Source organism: Felis catus, chromosome D1 (genome assembly GCF_018350175.1).
Source record: "Felis catus isolate Fca126 chromosome D1, F.catus_Fca126_mat1.0, whole genome shotgun sequence".
Taxonomy (NCBI): domain Eukaryota; kingdom Metazoa; phylum Chordata; class Mammalia; order Carnivora; family Felidae; genus Felis; species Felis catus.
In genome coordinates, this window is record NC_058377.1 from 74,461,128 (window position 1) to 74,478,137 (window position 17,010).

At 38.4% G+C, this 17,010-nt stretch overlaps 1 protein-coding gene across 7 annotated transcripts in view; it reads right to left on the minus strand.

Annotated features, from left to right (window-relative positions):
- UEVLD (UEV and lactate/malate dehyrogenase domains) overlaps window positions 1–17,010 on the minus strand; it is a 51,756-nt gene continuing 34,746 nt past the window's right edge. For 4 of the 7 annotated variants that reach the window (XM_003993044.5, XM_019812156.3, XM_045039050.1 and 1 more), the window contains 5 exons: window positions 13,631–13,801; window positions 11,989–12,162; window positions 5,524–5,587; window positions 3,159–3,282; window positions 1–178 (listed from right to left, as the gene is read on the minus strand). In XM_003993044.5, the coding sequence (XP_003993093.3) occupies window positions 11–178; window positions 3,159–3,282; window positions 5,524–5,587; window positions 11,989–12,162; window positions 13,631–13,801 (701 nt within the window). In that variant the 3' untranslated portion in view covers window positions 1–10. Of the gene's footprint in view, window positions 179–2,144; window positions 2,351–3,158; window positions 3,283–5,523; window positions 5,588–11,988; window positions 12,163–13,630; window positions 13,802–17,010 lie in introns of those variants that run through there. The other 3 variants (XM_019812158.3, XM_019812159.3, XR_006586430.1) reach the window with 3 other exon arrangements.

Genomic DNA, 17,010 nt, shown 5'->3' on the forward strand with positions numbered 1-17,010 from the left:
TACTTTAGGATCAAAGTTTTAACTGTTGTTGGAGACCATGGATGGATGATGCACTGCTTTGGAGTTTCTCAGTTGCTGTATCTTCCTTCACTGTGCTTTGGATGACTTCAGATACTCCACTGGATCCAAGGATGCAAGGTAAACTTAAAAACACTTCATTGTTTATATCATAATATCCCTGAAATGAAAAAAAACCCAGGGATTATGATAGAGCTAAATCACTGCAAAAAATTAGTATCATAAATATGGATAGCTCCTTTGCTTTTCTAGTTCCAGTACAAGTTGAACTTCTAAAAACTTTTTTCGTTATTTAATTTTTTTAAACATAATTTATTGTCAAATTGGTTTCCATACAACACCCAGTGCTCATCCCAACAGGTGCCCTACTCAATGCCCATTACCCACTTTCCCCTCTCCCCCACTCCCCATCAACCCTCAGTTTGTTCTCAGTATTTAAGAGTCTCTTATGGTTAGGGCATCTGGGTGGCTGAGTCGGTTGAGCATCCGACTTTGGCTCAGGTCATGATCTCACGGTTCGTGGGTTCAAGCCCCACGTCGGGCTCTGTGCTGACAGCTCAGAGCCTGGAGCCTGCTTCAGATTCTGTGTCTTCCCCTCTCTGTCCCTCCCCTGCTCACACTTGTCAATCTCTCTCATTAAATAAATAAAAACATTAAATAAATAAAAACATTTAAAAAAATCTCTTATGGTTTGCCTCCTTACCTCTCTAACTTTTTTTTCCCCCATTCCCCTCCCCCATGGTCTTCTGTTAAGTTTCTCAGGATCCACATATGAATGAAAACATAGGGTATCTGTCTGTCTCTGCCTTATTTCACTTAACATAACACTCTCCAGTTCCATCCACGTTGCGACAAATGGCTACATTTCATTCTTTCTCATTGCCAAGTAGTATTCCATTGTATATATAAACCACATCTTCTTTATCCATTCATCAGTTGATGGACATTTAGGCTGTTTGCATAATTTGGTTATTGTTGAAAGTGCTGCTATAAACACTGGAGTACAAGTGCCCCGTGCATCAGCACTCCTGTATCCCTTGGGTAAATTCCTAGCAGTGCTATTGCTGGGTCATAGGGTAGGTCTAATTTTAATTTCTTGAGGAACGTCCACACTTTTCCAGAGTGGCTGCACCAGTTTGCATTCCCACCAACAGTGCAACGGGGTTCCTGTTTTTCCACATCCTCTCCAGCATCTATAGTCTCCTGATTTGTTGACTTTAGCCACTCTGACCGGCGTGAGGTGGTATCTCAGTGTGGTTTTGACTTGTATTGCCCTGATGAGGAGTGACATTGAGCATCTTTTCATGTGCCTGTTGGCCTTCTGGATGTCTTCTTTGGAAAAGTGGCTATTCATGTCTTCTGCCCATTTCTTCACTGGATTATTTGTTTTTGGGGTGTGGAGTTTGATGAGTTCTTCATAGATTTTGGATACTAGCCCTTTATCCGATATGTCATTTGCAATTATCTTTTCCCATTCTGTCAGTTGCCTTTTAGTTTTGTTGTTTCCTTTGCAGTGTAGAAGCTTTTTATCTTCATGAGGTCCCAATAGTTCATTTTTGCTTTTAATTCCCTTGCCTGTGGAGGTGTGTCAAGTAAGAAATTGCTGCAGCTGAGGTCAGAGAGGTTTTTTCCTCCTTTCTCCTCTAGGGTTTTGATGGTTTCCTGTCTCACATTCAGGTCCTTCATCCATTTTGAGTTTATTTTTGTGAATGGTGTAAGAAAGTGGTCTAGTTTCATTCTTTTGCATGTTGCTGTCCAGTTCTCCCAGCATGATTTGTTAGAGACTGTCTTTTTTCCATTGGATATTCTTTCCTGCTCTGTCAAAGATTAGTTGGCCATACATTTGTGGGTCCAATTCTGGATTCTCTATTCTGTTCCATTGGTCTATGTGTCTGCTTTTGTGCCAATACCATACTGTCTTGATGATTACAGCTTTGTAGTAGAGGCTAAAGTCTGAGATTGTGATGCCTCCCACTTTGGTCTTCTTCTTCAATATTACTTTGGCTATTCGGGGTCTTTTGTGGTTCCATACAAATTTTAGGATGACTTGTTCTAGCTTCGAAAAGAATGCTGGTGCAACTTTGATTGGGATTGCATTGAATGTGTAGATTGCTTTGGGTAGTATTGATATTTTAACAATATTTATTCTTCCAATCCATGAGCATGGAATGTTTTCCATTTCTTTGTATCTTCTTCAGTTTCCTTCAGAAGCTTTCATTATTTAATTTCTAAACTTGTTGTTTCAGAAAATTTGTGTGAAATAGGAGGAAGCTGGTCAGAGACAGCCACTTTGTGTGGAGATAAGCTAGGCCCCTGCCATATGGGTAGCAGGCTGTGGGCCAAGAAAAAAGATGGTCAGAGTGGATTCCCTGGGGAGGGGCCCAGTCAAATACAGTAACCTGTTTTAAGTTTTCCTTTCCATGTGTTATTTTCATCCTGATATTCTGAAGTTTTCAAGAAAATTGGTTAAGCATTTGTGCCTTGTCTTAGCTGTGCTTTAGGGACTTTATTCTTGGGATAAAGTGGTAAAGGACAAAGTGAACTGGAGAAGCAGACTGCCAACCAGCTAAAACTAGTTAGCACATCAGTCTGGGGTGACATGGCTGGCTGAGGTGATAAATGACTTTACCAGAAGAACCAGAAGAGCTTTATAGAATATATAAACGTTTCTTGAGGCTTCTCCAAAATTACATGGGGGTGAGGGGCAACCTGGTAGAAATCCAGACTTCCCGTAACCAAGCAGATAGAGTTGAGACCAAACTGTCTCTTCCAGTGTGTTACCCTAAAAGCTAATGACATTGAAGACACCTGGGATACAGTCTGAGCAGCACTTTTTCTGAATTTATATTAATAATATAAAAGTTTGGGGCGCCTGGGTGGCACAGTCGGTTAAGCGTCCGACTTCAGCCAGGTCACGATCTCACGGTCCGGGAGTTCGAGCCCCGCGTCAGGCTCTGGGCTGATGGCTCAGAGCCTGGAGCCTGTTTCCGATTCTGTGTCTCCCTCTCTCTCTGCCCCTCTGCCATTCATGCTCTGTCTCTCTCTGTCCCAAAAATAAATGTTGAAAAAAAAAAATTAAAAAAAAGAAAAAAAAATAATATAAAAGTTTAACATATGTAGAGTATAAAAACAGCAATTACCTTTGCTAAAATTGATACAGAATGTACTTTCTTTTTATCATTTACAATACTGTCAACCAGGTCAGCCACTGATAGTCCAACAGACCAGGATCTTTGACCTTTTACCCGTAACACCTCCATGGCTCTAGGTTGTCAAATAAATAAATAAATAAATAAGTAAATCTCAGAAAATGCACAAATATGCACAGTTTTACATTGTTTAAGGTCTTAATTAGATGTATTTTTATTCAGAAATAAGACTTCTACAGCAATTGTTAGGAAAGCCTACAGATAATCTAATGACTAAAGTTTTCTTAAAATGTCAGGAAGGTAGTTCACAGAGAGAAAATACCAATGGCCTAATAACATAGAAAGAAGCTCACCTCTACCAATATTCAACTACATACGAGTTAGAACAATATACCACTATTGCCTATCAAAATTGGCAAATTTAAGAAGATTGATACCTACTTTTGGAGAAGCTTCAGAGAAACAGGCATTCTCTTAACTGCAGTTGAGTGATACAGTCTTTTAGGAGGAAGATTTAGTAACAACTGATCTAGAAATTCCCCTTCAGGGATTTTATTCCACTGCAATATGCTCAAGTATGCAAATATATGCATGTTTGTCTTGGATGAGACAGAAAAAAATTCTGGAAACAACTCATCAAAAGAGCACTCGTTAAATAAATCACTATCGAAATGTAGTACTGTATAGCCCTGAAGAGGAATAAAGTAGATTTATATGACCAATATGGAAACATTTCCAAGATTTATTATTAAGGAAATGAAGCAAGTTGCAAGATAATATGAATAGCATAAACTTATCATTATGCAAGTAATAAAAGTAATAATGATAGTTTGCATAAGCACTGGAAAAATGTTTGGACACCTGGACACTAAACTGTTAACAACAGTTGTCTCTGAAGAGTGGGATACTCCCAGCTTTTCACTTTCTACTTTATAGATATCTGCCGTATTTGAAGTTTTAAAAACCCAAACATTCTCTATGCAAAAAATAAAAAATGATTTAAGTTAAATAAACATGTTTGAATTTCTTCCTTTTACAATTTCTTCCTTACATATGCAGGATTAGGTAGAGAATCAGATTAGAATGGATTATACAGTACACTACTCTTCTCAGTAGGAGAATATTCTTTCCAGTTGTGACAGTCTAAAAACCTTAAGCTGAAGGTTTAGAAACCTAAAAGTCTTGGGGCGGCTGGCTGGCTCAGTAGGTTGAGCATCCGACTTCAGCTCAGGTCCCGGTTTCATGGTTCATGGCTTTGAGCCCTGCATCGGGCTCTCAGGAGCCCACTTTAGAGCCTCTGTCTCCCTCTCTCTCTCTGCCTCTCCCATGCACCCGCTCACTCTCTCTCAAATATAGATATTAAAAAAAACTTTTTAAAGCTAAAAGTCTACACCATTCAAACTGCAGAAATGTATGTGATTATGTGATGATGGGAAAACAGATGGCATAAAAATACATGGTGCATGGGGCACCTGGTGGCTCACTTGGTTAAGCATCTGATTCGATCTCAGCTCAGGTCTTGATCTCAGGGTCGTGAGTTTGAGCCCCGCATTGGGCTCCATGCTGGGTGTGGAGCCTACTTAAAAAATACAATACGTGGTGTGTGGAGTACAACCTGTAAGGCACAGACCTTGGAAGGTGTCTGATCAAAGGCAAAAATACAAGGATCTATGCATTACACTTTTGTTTTTGCCTGAACCTATAATATGGCTTATCCACTCATATTAGACTAGTTCCCAATTAATACATGTTAATTTTAAGTGGTATGGACAAATTCTACATTAAGAAAATTCTTTTTTTAATGTTTATTTTTGAGAGTGAGAGAAACAGAGAGAGAAAGAGAGAGAGGGGGGGTGAGAGAGAGAGAGAGAGAGAGAGAGAGAGAGAGAGAGAGAGGAGAGAGAGGGAGAAGGGAGACACAGAATCCAAAGCAGGCTCTGTCTGGGCTCCCAGCTGACGCGGGGCTAAAACCCACGACTCACAAGATCATGAGCCGAAGTCAGATGCTTAACCGACTGAGCCACCCAGGCATCCCTATATTAAGAAAATTCTTAATATCTTCAGATGTTGACATATCAAAGTAGGAAATCACTGACTACAAATAGGAAACCTCTTCCACCCTGTATGTGTCCACTGAATATCTGAAATAAAGTTTGCAAAGCACTCTTGGATCTACTTTCAGATAAGAAATCAAAGAGGGGAAAGCACTGCTCCTTTGTACTTTAGAGTTGTCCATACTAGCTAGTTTTGTTTGAGGAAGACTGGTAAAGCAATGCTGTGTACACAGTTGTTATCATGGGAGCTACGAAGTATGTGATTTTCGGTTGGGTAAATGCAGATCGATGCTCAGTATTACCTGTTGGACAACTGCACTTGAGAGTTATGACTCATCACTTCTTCTTGGCCACCCCATGTGGGCACTAAAATTAAAGGAAAAATTAATTATTCTTTGCCAACAACTCCCTTAGGACTAAGATGTCATAAATGATCATTTGCAGTCAAGGGTATCTGTATTCAACTTGAAACGCTTTCCCCCTTTCTAGCAATAGTTAGTTTTCCACTGGGCTTACTGTGCCAAGTGCTTGGGGCCTGCAATCCTCCAAAAGACGTGATCCCCTGAGCCTATCTGCGGCCTCCTCACCTGTGCTCTCTCATCAACCCTGGTTCTACAAGGGCAGTGTACTGTCCAAGCAGAAAGCTTTCTTTTCTCAGCAGGCTGCACTGAAAGCACTTGGCATTTGCTCCACTTGGAAATAACACGGAGATTCATTTCGTTCACCAGGTGAGGAATAATTCAGTCACCTATTTTGGCTAGGCTTCCACAGCTGTTAGAGAAGCAGGGTCCTATTTGCTAAGAGGACCTTTCCAGCTACCATTTCATCTCACTATAGCATTTACAAAAACAATTCAAAACTGTGCACATGAACTATTTACACCACATTTTAATATTAAATAGAAATTGCCAGAAGCATTTTGAAACCCCTTCTAATGGTCATCTATTTCTCACGTGCGTGAAGACAATTACTTGATACAAATCCGTACTTGGGTAGGCAAAACAAAAATACATTTGAATATATAAGACTATGTTTAAGATACAAGTCTTCTAAACTGCATTCAAAATTAGGCCATTTAGCGACAGGTCAGCAACAAAGGACACCCTATGTATCCAGACGACTCTTCTTCAAGCTCATTATAAGCTTGCAGGGGGTAGGGACCATGTGTTCTTTTGTTTCCTCTCACACATTTTTACCACAGTAAAGAATACACAGGAGATGATGCAGAACCGACTTCACGCACAATCCATTATTATATTAACAAAGAGGAAAGCATACTTGCAACAGTTAAATCGAAAACTACGAAGAAAAATAAAAAAAAATAAATCGAAAACTACGGAAAAGTTTAAAAGTTTTTATGTTAAAGAAAAAGCAAAACCAAAATTTGTTATATGAAAAATACAAATATATGTGGACAGATTAAGGGAATTTAAAAAAATGTTTTACTTGGACAGAATGGTTATATGTGAATTTTTTTCTAAAAAATTGTTGTGCATTATTGGTATATTCACAATAGGTAGAAAATTGGGGAAATATCTGTAAATGCTGTACTTCAACATTCAGCATGAGATGAATAAAAGGGGCAAGGGAGGAATAAGAGAAGACTCAGAAAGGACACAAAAAATCTGAAATTTAATTATGAGAGAGGGAGAGAGAGAGAGAGTGAGTATCACATTCTTTCCTCTCTACGCCCTGACTTATTAGAGCCATAAGGAAAGAATGGAGAGAAGGGGAGAGCTTCACTATGTTCACCTTTGCTTATGACACAGTTATTAGAATTTTCAATTAAGTTCAGATGGACTTTTTTTTTTTTGCTCATTTACTGCCCAGTCCTTCGAACTTCCTAAATATATGTTCAGCCTATTTTAAGGAGCCCTTTCAAATATTGTAACTAATCAACCCTGATCTTTCTGGCTCCATTCCTTAAGAACAACAATCCTCTGGCCCCCAAATTTTAATGAACAGTGACCATGGGATGACTCTTTCCCTTGTGTAAGACAGATGACCAAAGCAGATGACCTAACAGTCTGTTCTGAGGTCCACCCCTCAGATTAATCATCATTTCAAGGAGTTATTTACAGTTTACATATGATGTTAATATCATAGCTGAAAATAGCAGCTCCAAAGCATATTTCTGCTGACTATCTAATTTGGGGGGGGGGCATAATATGAATGATCTTTGGTCACAAGATAGTATCAACATCATTCATTCCTTTCAAAACACTTTTATTGAGGCCATGCCAAGGTCAAGGAGCTTTTATAGTCTGCTGGAATAAGCAGACAGGTAAATATGCAGTTATAACATAATGTGATAATGGTTATAACAGAGGCATGAACTTACTTAACCTGGAGAATTAGGGAAGGCTTCCTGGGAGAGGTGGCACTCAAGCCCAGTCTGAAAGGGTAAGTAGAAGTTAGCCAAGTTCAGGTTAGAATGGAAGGAAGAATCAGGTGCAAAAGCAAGGGGGCATGAGAGTGTACGAATCATTTAGGAAACTGGAGGCTGACCACCTGACTAGCATAGAAGGCCTGGCAGAATGGCGGAAGATGAAACTGGCAAGGGAAGCAAGAAACTGATCCTAAAGAGTTTTGTATGTCATGGGATTCTTCCCCCAGGCTATAGCTGCCATTTACCTCTGAAATACTTAAAGAGAATTCATTTTATTTGCACACCTGCCATCTTACAACTGTTTCCAAATCCTAGTGCTGCTTTACTTCAAAGAGTAGTTTTACGTGTCCTTTTGCCAATTTTCTATTCATCACTGTCTTGTCGATTGCTGTAACAGAAACTACCATTTACTGAGTGTTTACACTATCCCAGATACTGTACTAAATGCTTTAGATAAATTATCTAATTAAGTCACAGCAAAGAAAAAGCACAGCTCTGAAGTCAGACCAGGGTGCAAATCTTACTAGATATGTAATCTTGGGCAAATAACTTCATTGTCTTAAGCTTGCTCATCCATAAATTTGGAAAACCCCCATCTCCTTTACAGAGTGTTTGTACATTTTAATGAGATACGCAACATAAATTTAATACACATAGTAGGCTTTCAATAAATTATAATTGCTATTATTGTGGTGATGTCACTTATGCAAAAATATAACCAGTTGATGTCTACACATGAAACCAGCAGAGGGAGCCTCTATCCATTTCTGGCTTCAATGCCAAGGTAAGTATACCTATTATGGATATATCTATCTCTGAAACAAAATACAAGACAGGATAAAAAGTGATTTGATGGTGGTGTCTAGACGGGACACAGGGAGATGGGTTGGGGAGAACATTGGTAGCTTCAGTCATATTGGTAATGTTCTTAATTGAGCACAGATTCATGAATATTCTACTATTATGCTTTAACACACATATGTATTTTTTTATATATGCCAAATAGTACAAAATATTATATTTTAGTGATCCTAATGCATGTGTACCTACATCCCTCTACCTCTTGTTCCCATTTGAGGTTCAACACAGAATTACCATATCCCTTCCTTGTATTTTTATCTTACTTCCCTTGGATCTCTCTCATAGCAAGTTAATGCTGCCTTTCATTATAGTCATTTTCTGTGTTAGATCTAAGCTTCCTAAAGATATAGTCAGGTTCTTACACATCTGTATAGCTCCCACAGCAGACAGCACTGTGCCTTTGGCTTATTTATCAAGTTGCACTATCCTTTATTTTCTCTTTACAATTTGAAATATTAATATAGCCATATTGTGAAATATTTTTACTCATTAAAAAATTGTAACTTATTAGGGAAACTGGCTAAATAAATTTTGACATATCCAGTAGTTTAAAAGAATGAGTGAGATCTATATATGTCATTATGCAACCATTCCCACGTCATGTCAATAAATAAAAGGGCAAGGTGCAGGATGATGTATGTCTATTTCAGACATGTGCTTATCTATGCACAGAACATTTCTGGAAGGCTACATAAGAGACTGGTAACTGTGACTGAATCTAGGGAGAGAGCCTGAGTATCTGGCATCAAAGGGAGACTTATTTTTTACTGCATAGATCTTTTTGTACTATTTAATTTTTTGTAATGTGACTGTATGACTTTTTCAACTAAAAGAACAGCTTAATAGTTTACACTTTCAATAAGAACATATGCACACAAAATACTCAAATTGGATCAGAATAATCAGCAGTTTAACAAAAGAATAAACATCACGTTTATTGGTTATATGGTTAATCACCATATAGCTAGCAACAGATATAGCACAAAGGGGTGAAGAAATCACTGTGGAGTGATGTGATCAGGAAAGGCTTCACAATGTAAAACAAGGTCTAAGGAAAGGCTTCACAGTGTAAGGGAGGGCTTGACCTAGACCTCAAAGGATGAGATTTGACTATGTGGAGAGAGGGGAAGAAGGGCAAAGTTCCCTGGGGCTGAAGCAAAGCTGTGGGGTGGGGCTGGGAGGCACAACACCTGGGTTTTAGTCCTTCTTTGACCCTAAAACTATAGGCTCTTGGGCAAGTCACTCTTACCATCCCTGTATCCATTGCTGGGTCCCTAAAACAAAATGTAATCAGTGATCCGTTAGGTCCCTTCCAGCTCTCAAATAATATTACTACATCCTTAATTATAATTGGGAAAGAAGATTAGGGCTAGATTTGGGGACATCTTGAATGCCAAGCAAAGGAATTTAATAGTTTGGTCAGAGGAAGCCAGTGAAAGTTTTTGAAAAGAGGAGTATGATTTAGCAAGACTGAATTAACACATGAAAGCATATAGTACAATTTTGGCTAATATCATTATTAACTTGGCATCATATTTACAGGGTAGACAAGAGGGGAAATAGCAAACTAAATTGGGAGGTCTGCAAGAATCAGAGAAGCAAGAGATAAGCATGGCCCAGAACTCAAATGGTACTACTGAGTAAAATATGGGGTCTCAGGTTTGTTTGCAGCCCTGGAGATTCATTACTCTAAGTCATCTGCCCCAAGTTTTTGCTTGCTATCCTTTTCCAGGATCCTATTGATTAGCGTTTAGTGTCAGGGAGCATTTTGAACTTGAAAAGTCATTCTACTCAATCACAGTGTTGGGTTTTGTAAAGGTTTATTCTACAACCTGACTGTTTCTAGTACTGAATTTTCTAGGTAGCCAGTACCAATTTACACAAATTTAAATACTTTTGTATTTTATTAAAATTTTCTCAAAAATTATACAAGTACTATATATACATAGTGACAAAATTAGAAAACACTGACAAATACAAATTTTTAAAAGTTACCTTTAAGCCAGTTTTAACCACTGTTAATATTTTGTTTTAATGACATCAAAGCACATAGGAACCTTTAAATTCTAAGGAAATAGTTTTGAGAAGGTGACTTGCTTTGTGGCACTGTGGACTGACTCTCATTTAACTTTTAGTGTGCATGGTCTTTTTCCAGATCTCCAGTTAAAAGATCACCTCCTCATAGGCAGAGAAGTTCTTTTTCACATTGTGCTCTACCCCATAGGACCTACATGCTAAATAAAGCAATAGTAACAATAGTAATGTCATTTAAATGATGAAGCAATGATTAACTGCCCCCAAATTACCTTTTCAACATATCACTCTCATGCTCAAATACCTCTAATGCGTTCCCTCTGCCTGAGAATCACTTTCCAACTCTTCAATCAGGTATTCAAGGATCTCCAAAATGTGATTTCACCCAGGCTTATCTGGTTGAAATTCTCTGCGACATCTAGTTTAGATTTTTTTTTTTTTTTATCCCACGCACATGCCATACTTAACGTACTATGTGCCTTTGTCTGCTTCTGATTTCCCATTCCTGGAATATCTTTCCCACTCTTTGCTCTCTATTCAAATCCTATTCATTCTTTCAAAGTCCAGTTCAATAACGGCCTGTACAGAATTTTCTCCAGTCATTTCAATTCAGGTTAAATGCTCACTCATAAACTTAAGCACTGTAAGTCTATAATACTCATTCTGGCACGTAATGAAATACTTTCCTATGCTTTCACTGTTAGCTAAAATATCATGTAAATATTTTTCTTACCGTTCTAAAATAATTTTTATGTATGATGAAGAAAGAGATCATGCTCTATGCCTCTTTTATTTCATACTAACATTCTATACAGTAGTGAGTACAGAGTAGGCACTTACATAGTTGTTTAAATAAATAAAAATGAACAAAATGAGGATAAAGAGCACTTCGGTCACCTGACCAACCTCACTTTATAGCTTAAGGGAAACAGTAAAGGAGTAAAAGGAAGAGATTCTCAAGTTGAATAGGGAAAGTATTCTTTTGGGATAGGAAAGGGGCTTTCCAGTCTGAGGAATGGAATGCTTTTTGCGGTAGGAAGAGAACAAGTGGCTGGTGAAAAAGGCCATAAAGATAAAGAAAGGGTGAAAATCCCGTTTCAAAAGGTGAGAAACAGACAGGGAGGGTGGTACCTAGGAAGAAAGTCTGAACTTAGGAAACATAAGCAACAACGAAGTGTGGGGAGAATAAAGGAAAGAGTTCTACATATGCTTTAGGGTTTTTTTAAACGTGGCTCTCTAGAAAATGAAACTTTCAAATTAATCCTGGACTCTGAAACTCAACTAAAAAATATGAAACTAATCTTAAACTTACAGAAAAGTAAATAAATGAGAATGACATACTTGAAGAGTCTACTCACAATACAGGGCCTATAAAACAAAAGCCAAGTAAGTGCAACTATTCTGGAATCTTCAGATATATCTGAATATCATGGCCTCTGGTGACTTAGGTTGTCAATATAACGAATTAAAATATATTTCTTACCTTTGTCTTCTCCCTGCTCACCAATAACCCATACTTGTTTTCCTGACATTTGTGCCTTCAAAACATTTGTAATAATGTACTGTAATCTCTGTGAATCCAGATTACATCCAATTCCAATCACTCGATTTGTAGGAAATGCACTCAGTTTCCATGTCACGTAAGTCATGATTTCCACTAAATATTGCACACAAGGTGAAAATGTAAAGATTTAAAAAATACACTTCTAGCCTAGTTCTCATAAACAAAATATTTATTATTAAAAACTTTTTTAATGTTTATTTATTCTTTGAGAGAGAGACAGAACATGAGCAGGGGAGGGGCAGAGAGAGGGAAACACAGAATCAGAAGCAGACTCCAGGCTCCGAGCTGTTAGCACAGAGCCCGACGCAGGGCTTGAACTCATGAACTGCGAGATCATGACCTGAGCTAAAGTCGGACGCTTATGCTACTGAGCCACCCAGGTGCCCCAAAATATTTATTACTTTAATAAGCATAGTAGAGCTTCTACATATTTTTCTTAGGTCCTAAATGCACTTTGAGGCATTTTTAATGTATATTAAAAACACTAACCAGGTTTCAACATGATTTTACATAACTTTGTTGTTTAATATAAATTAAGAGTGGAAAATAAATATTTTCCTAGTTAAGTAAGAAAGATGAAAACTGGGTATAGAAAGCCAGAAAAGAATGTTTGTTTTTCATCGATCAAGTTCTCTTTTATACCTTTTTTTCCTTTCTTTAAAAAAAATTTTTTTTTAATGTTTATTTATTTTTGAGAAAGAGAGCGTGAGCAGGGAAGGGGCAGAGAGGAGAGGGAGAGAGAATCCCAAGCAGGCCTCATGCCGCCAGCATGGAGCCCAATGCGAGACTTAAACTCACAAATCACAAGATCATGACCCGAGCCAAAACCAAGAGTCAGATGTTCAACCCCCTGAGCCACCTAGGCGCTGCTCTTTTATATCTATCTTAAGGTGAATTTCTATTTTTAAATTAAAATAATGATCATATACTCCCACTATGCAGTGCAACATTATGAACAAGCAAAAACACAACTACTTTTTTCTGCCATGCCAAAAGGATGTCAGGAATTAAAGAGACTAGTGTCCCTCAAACAATTACTACAGAAAAACAATCAAAATGTACACCATACCCTTATACTGGGAACATTAAGAAACTCTGTTCGCCAATTTGAGTTCGATACCACCCAATTCTTTGATAATATTTCTTTTTCTTAGTAAACCAGTTCCCAAAACACTTTGTAATATACAAAAAGTTAGGAACACAGTGGCACGCCCACTAGCATTTTACAACACTTTAGAATTAACAAAATATCTTTCATATAAGCCACTGCATTTTTCTCTTTGGTGTTTAACCATTTTCTCACTGAAGGAGACATGGCCAACAACCTGGAACAGAATGATGGTGATCTGTCACAAAAAATCGTTCAGGTAAAAGCTTCTAGTTAATGCCAGTCATAAGAAGTAACTGGTTGACCGGATATGGACGTACCGTATTGTTCGGTATAAGAGCAATTTGAATAGTCTAGCTGCCCTTTTATAATCTAGTTTTATGACTTTTGCCAGTACTGGCAATTATATTGATATACTGGACCATCAGAGTAATTAAAAATAAAACTATTTACCTGGTTGAGATGCAACAAGCAGGATACCATGTTGACTATAGTGTCCCAGAGCTGGGACAAGGGCTCTGAACATATCCACATTGCTTTGTACCACATCAAGGTAGGACTGAGAACTACCCAAAGAGTTGACTGTGAAGATCACCACCTTGGAATGAGCAGAGGCAGACAAATCTAATGAATAAAAAGAAACAGTCTGAGCTCAAGATCTAGGTTTTCGTCAAGTTCTTGTTCTTGTTTTTCTGATTCTTTTCTACAAGTGGAGAGCCTTTAGGTATATTTGCCTCCAGATCAATCCATATCCATAGAAATATACAGAGTTCTGAGGTTTGCTTCCAGAAAGATGATTAAGAGCAAGAGTGTATCCCAAAGGGAGAAAGAGAACAAAGGGGGATAAAGAAAATAAAGTACAGGACTCAGAAGCTAAAAACAAGGGCTTAAGTTTTTTCTGTAATGCACAACTTTCCTACGAAAAATAAGTAATGTGCTATAGGCAAAATGAACCTATAATCAATTAGGTCACTGAGTTTTAAACTGTGAGTTTAGGAGCCTAGAGTTCCTTGACAGTGACTCACAGGCCATGTGGAAGGAATGGGAATAAGTGAAAAGAAGGCTGGTAGGCACAGCTCCATGCTGTTTACTTTGACCTCTCTAAGCAGAGTAGTTCTGCTTGTATCTGTTTTACTTATGAAGGATTCTACTCGAAAGAGGAAAAAAATGGTCAGAAAATCTTTAAATCAAGGTAAAATGTCTTAGCTCATTTTTTACAGACTTTTCCTTATAGTGAAGCCAGTATCCTTGGTTTTAGGTTCCTCTTTCAATGGGACTAGGTAAGCAACTGTTAGGACTTAAGAGAAGCTGTTCTCTAGAGTTCGCTCCTCTGATCCTGAAGCACACAACATGCAATTTTACAACTACATCACTCTATTACACAATGTGCTCTATAGTTAAGTACATGTCAAAACAGCGGCCAGACTTTATCAGCATCAGAGACAACAGAAAAATAACACAGTAGATGGCATTAGTCAACATTTGTAAATTAATATTAGCATCCCAGGGAGACAAGGAGTAGATTCCAGTGTTTATATTCTTAATTAAGCCCCTACGGCCATCTCTCTAAACCAGTTTCAGAAGGAAACACTTGTGCAATATATCCTCTGGGAAATGTACTTTCCAAGTTTAGCTCCTATTCTGATGCTGTTGTGGGGATAGGAGATCCAAAAGCTGAGTCCTGGATTTTAATGATGGTTCTTCATGAGTACTCTTAAATAATTCCTGTTGGAATTCCTGTTGGAATTCCTGTTCTAGTGTTTAGAGTAGATACCTGGTGATGAGTCAAAACCTCAAGAGTTGGAAGGTATATAGTTAACACTTCCAGACCACTTCTATATGCCAGGTACTATTCTAAGAGCTTTCTATGTATTTACTCATTTAATCTAATCTACAACACACTATGGGGTCATAGCCCCCATTTTGCAGACAAGGAATATGAGGCACAGATGAGTAACTTACTCAGTTGTAGAGCTAGCAAGTATCAGACCCAGAATTCAAGCCCAGGCAGCCTGGCTGTAGAGTACTGTTAAGCACCATGCTATGTTTAGAAACTGAGCCCCAAACCCTCATAAAGACGAGGAAACTGATGTTTACAGAGATTAGGTGACTTGTCCACATTATCAAATTACCAGTGAACAGTTCAATTTATGATCTTACAATTTGGTCCCAACCTATTTTGCGAGGATCATTTTATTTTCTTTCCCCCTTTAGCTTTCTCTACTTTGAATGATACATATACCCTTGCCCTCAAGGTTGCCTCATGAATAAATAAAGTAGTAGCTGTCTAAAAGGATTTCAAAAGTACAAGAAAGGCTTCCTACCCCATAAGGTTTCCTAAGCTCCCAGGCCTTTTATTCTCTTCCTTTGAGCCTAGAAGCTAGTATTTCTTGTACTCTCCTAGGTAAACCTTTGGCTTAAGTAGAATTGGTCCCTATTCTTCCCCACTATGTTTCTCTCACTTTCCCGATAAGAACTTTACTCAAATTCTTTCTTTCTTTTTTTATGTTTATTTATTTATTTTTGAGAGACAGCATGCACATGAGCCAGGGAAGGGCAGAGAGAGAGGGGGACAGAGAATCCCAAGCAGATTCCGTGCTGTCAGTCCAGAGCCTGACACAGGGCTCAAACTCACAAACCATGAGATCATGACCTGAGCCAAAACCAAGAATCGGATGCTTAACCGACTGAGGCACCCAAGCGCCCCTCAAATTCTTTCTAGCTGGAATGTTTCTCACTTCACTCACCACATGCTAGGTAGATATCTGTTTAACTGTCTACTACATTAAACATGTTATGAGCTCTGTGAGAGCAGGGACTGTTTGTGTCTTATCTTTCCATCTCCAAGATCTAGATACTTAGCAACAGCTACACGCCCCCAGGGCACCCCTGGACCCTTTTATTATACCATACACAAAAACAAACTTAAAATGCATTAAAGACCAGGGGTGCCTGGGTGGCTCAGTTGGTTAAGTGTCTGACTCTTGGTTTCAGCCCAGGTCACGAAATCAGTTTTGTGAGTTCAAGCCCCGTGTCAGGCTCTGCACGGCAGCACGGAGCCTGCTTGAGATTCTTTCTCTCCCTCTCTGCCCCTCCCCCACTTGTGCTATCTCTCTCTCTCAAAATAAACTTAAAAAAACCTTTTTAAATGGACTAAAGACCTAAATGTGAGACATAAAACCATAAAATTCCTAGAAGAAAACATAAGCAGTAATTTCTTTGACATCAGCCACAGATATATTTTTCTAGATAGATCTCCTCTAGTAAGAGAAACAAAAGTAAAATTACGCTATTGGGTCTACACCGAAATAAAAAGTTTCTGCACAGTGAAGAAAATGACCAACAAAACAAAAAGGCAACCTACTGAATGGGAGAAGATATTTGTAAATGATATAACTGATAAAGCATTAATATCCAAAATATATAAAGAATTTATGCAACTTGGGGCACCTGGGTGGCTCAGTCAGTTAAGCGTTCAACTTTGGCTCAGGTCATGATCTCACGGTTCATGAGTTCAAGCCCCACATAGGGTTCTGTATTGACAGCCTCAGATTCCGTGTCTCCCTCTTCTCTCTGCCCCTCCCCTGCTCACTCTCTCTCTCTCCCTCAAAAATAAATAAACATTAAGAATTTATGCAACTCAACACCCAAAAAAACATCAATCCAATTAATAGGGAGAGGACAAGAATAGACATTTTTCCAAAGAAGACATACAGATGGCCAACAAGACACATGAAGAGATGCTCAACATTGCTAATCAGCAGGGAAACGCAAATTAAAACCACAAAGAGATATTACTTTACACTTGTCAGAATGGTTAAAATAAAAAAGAT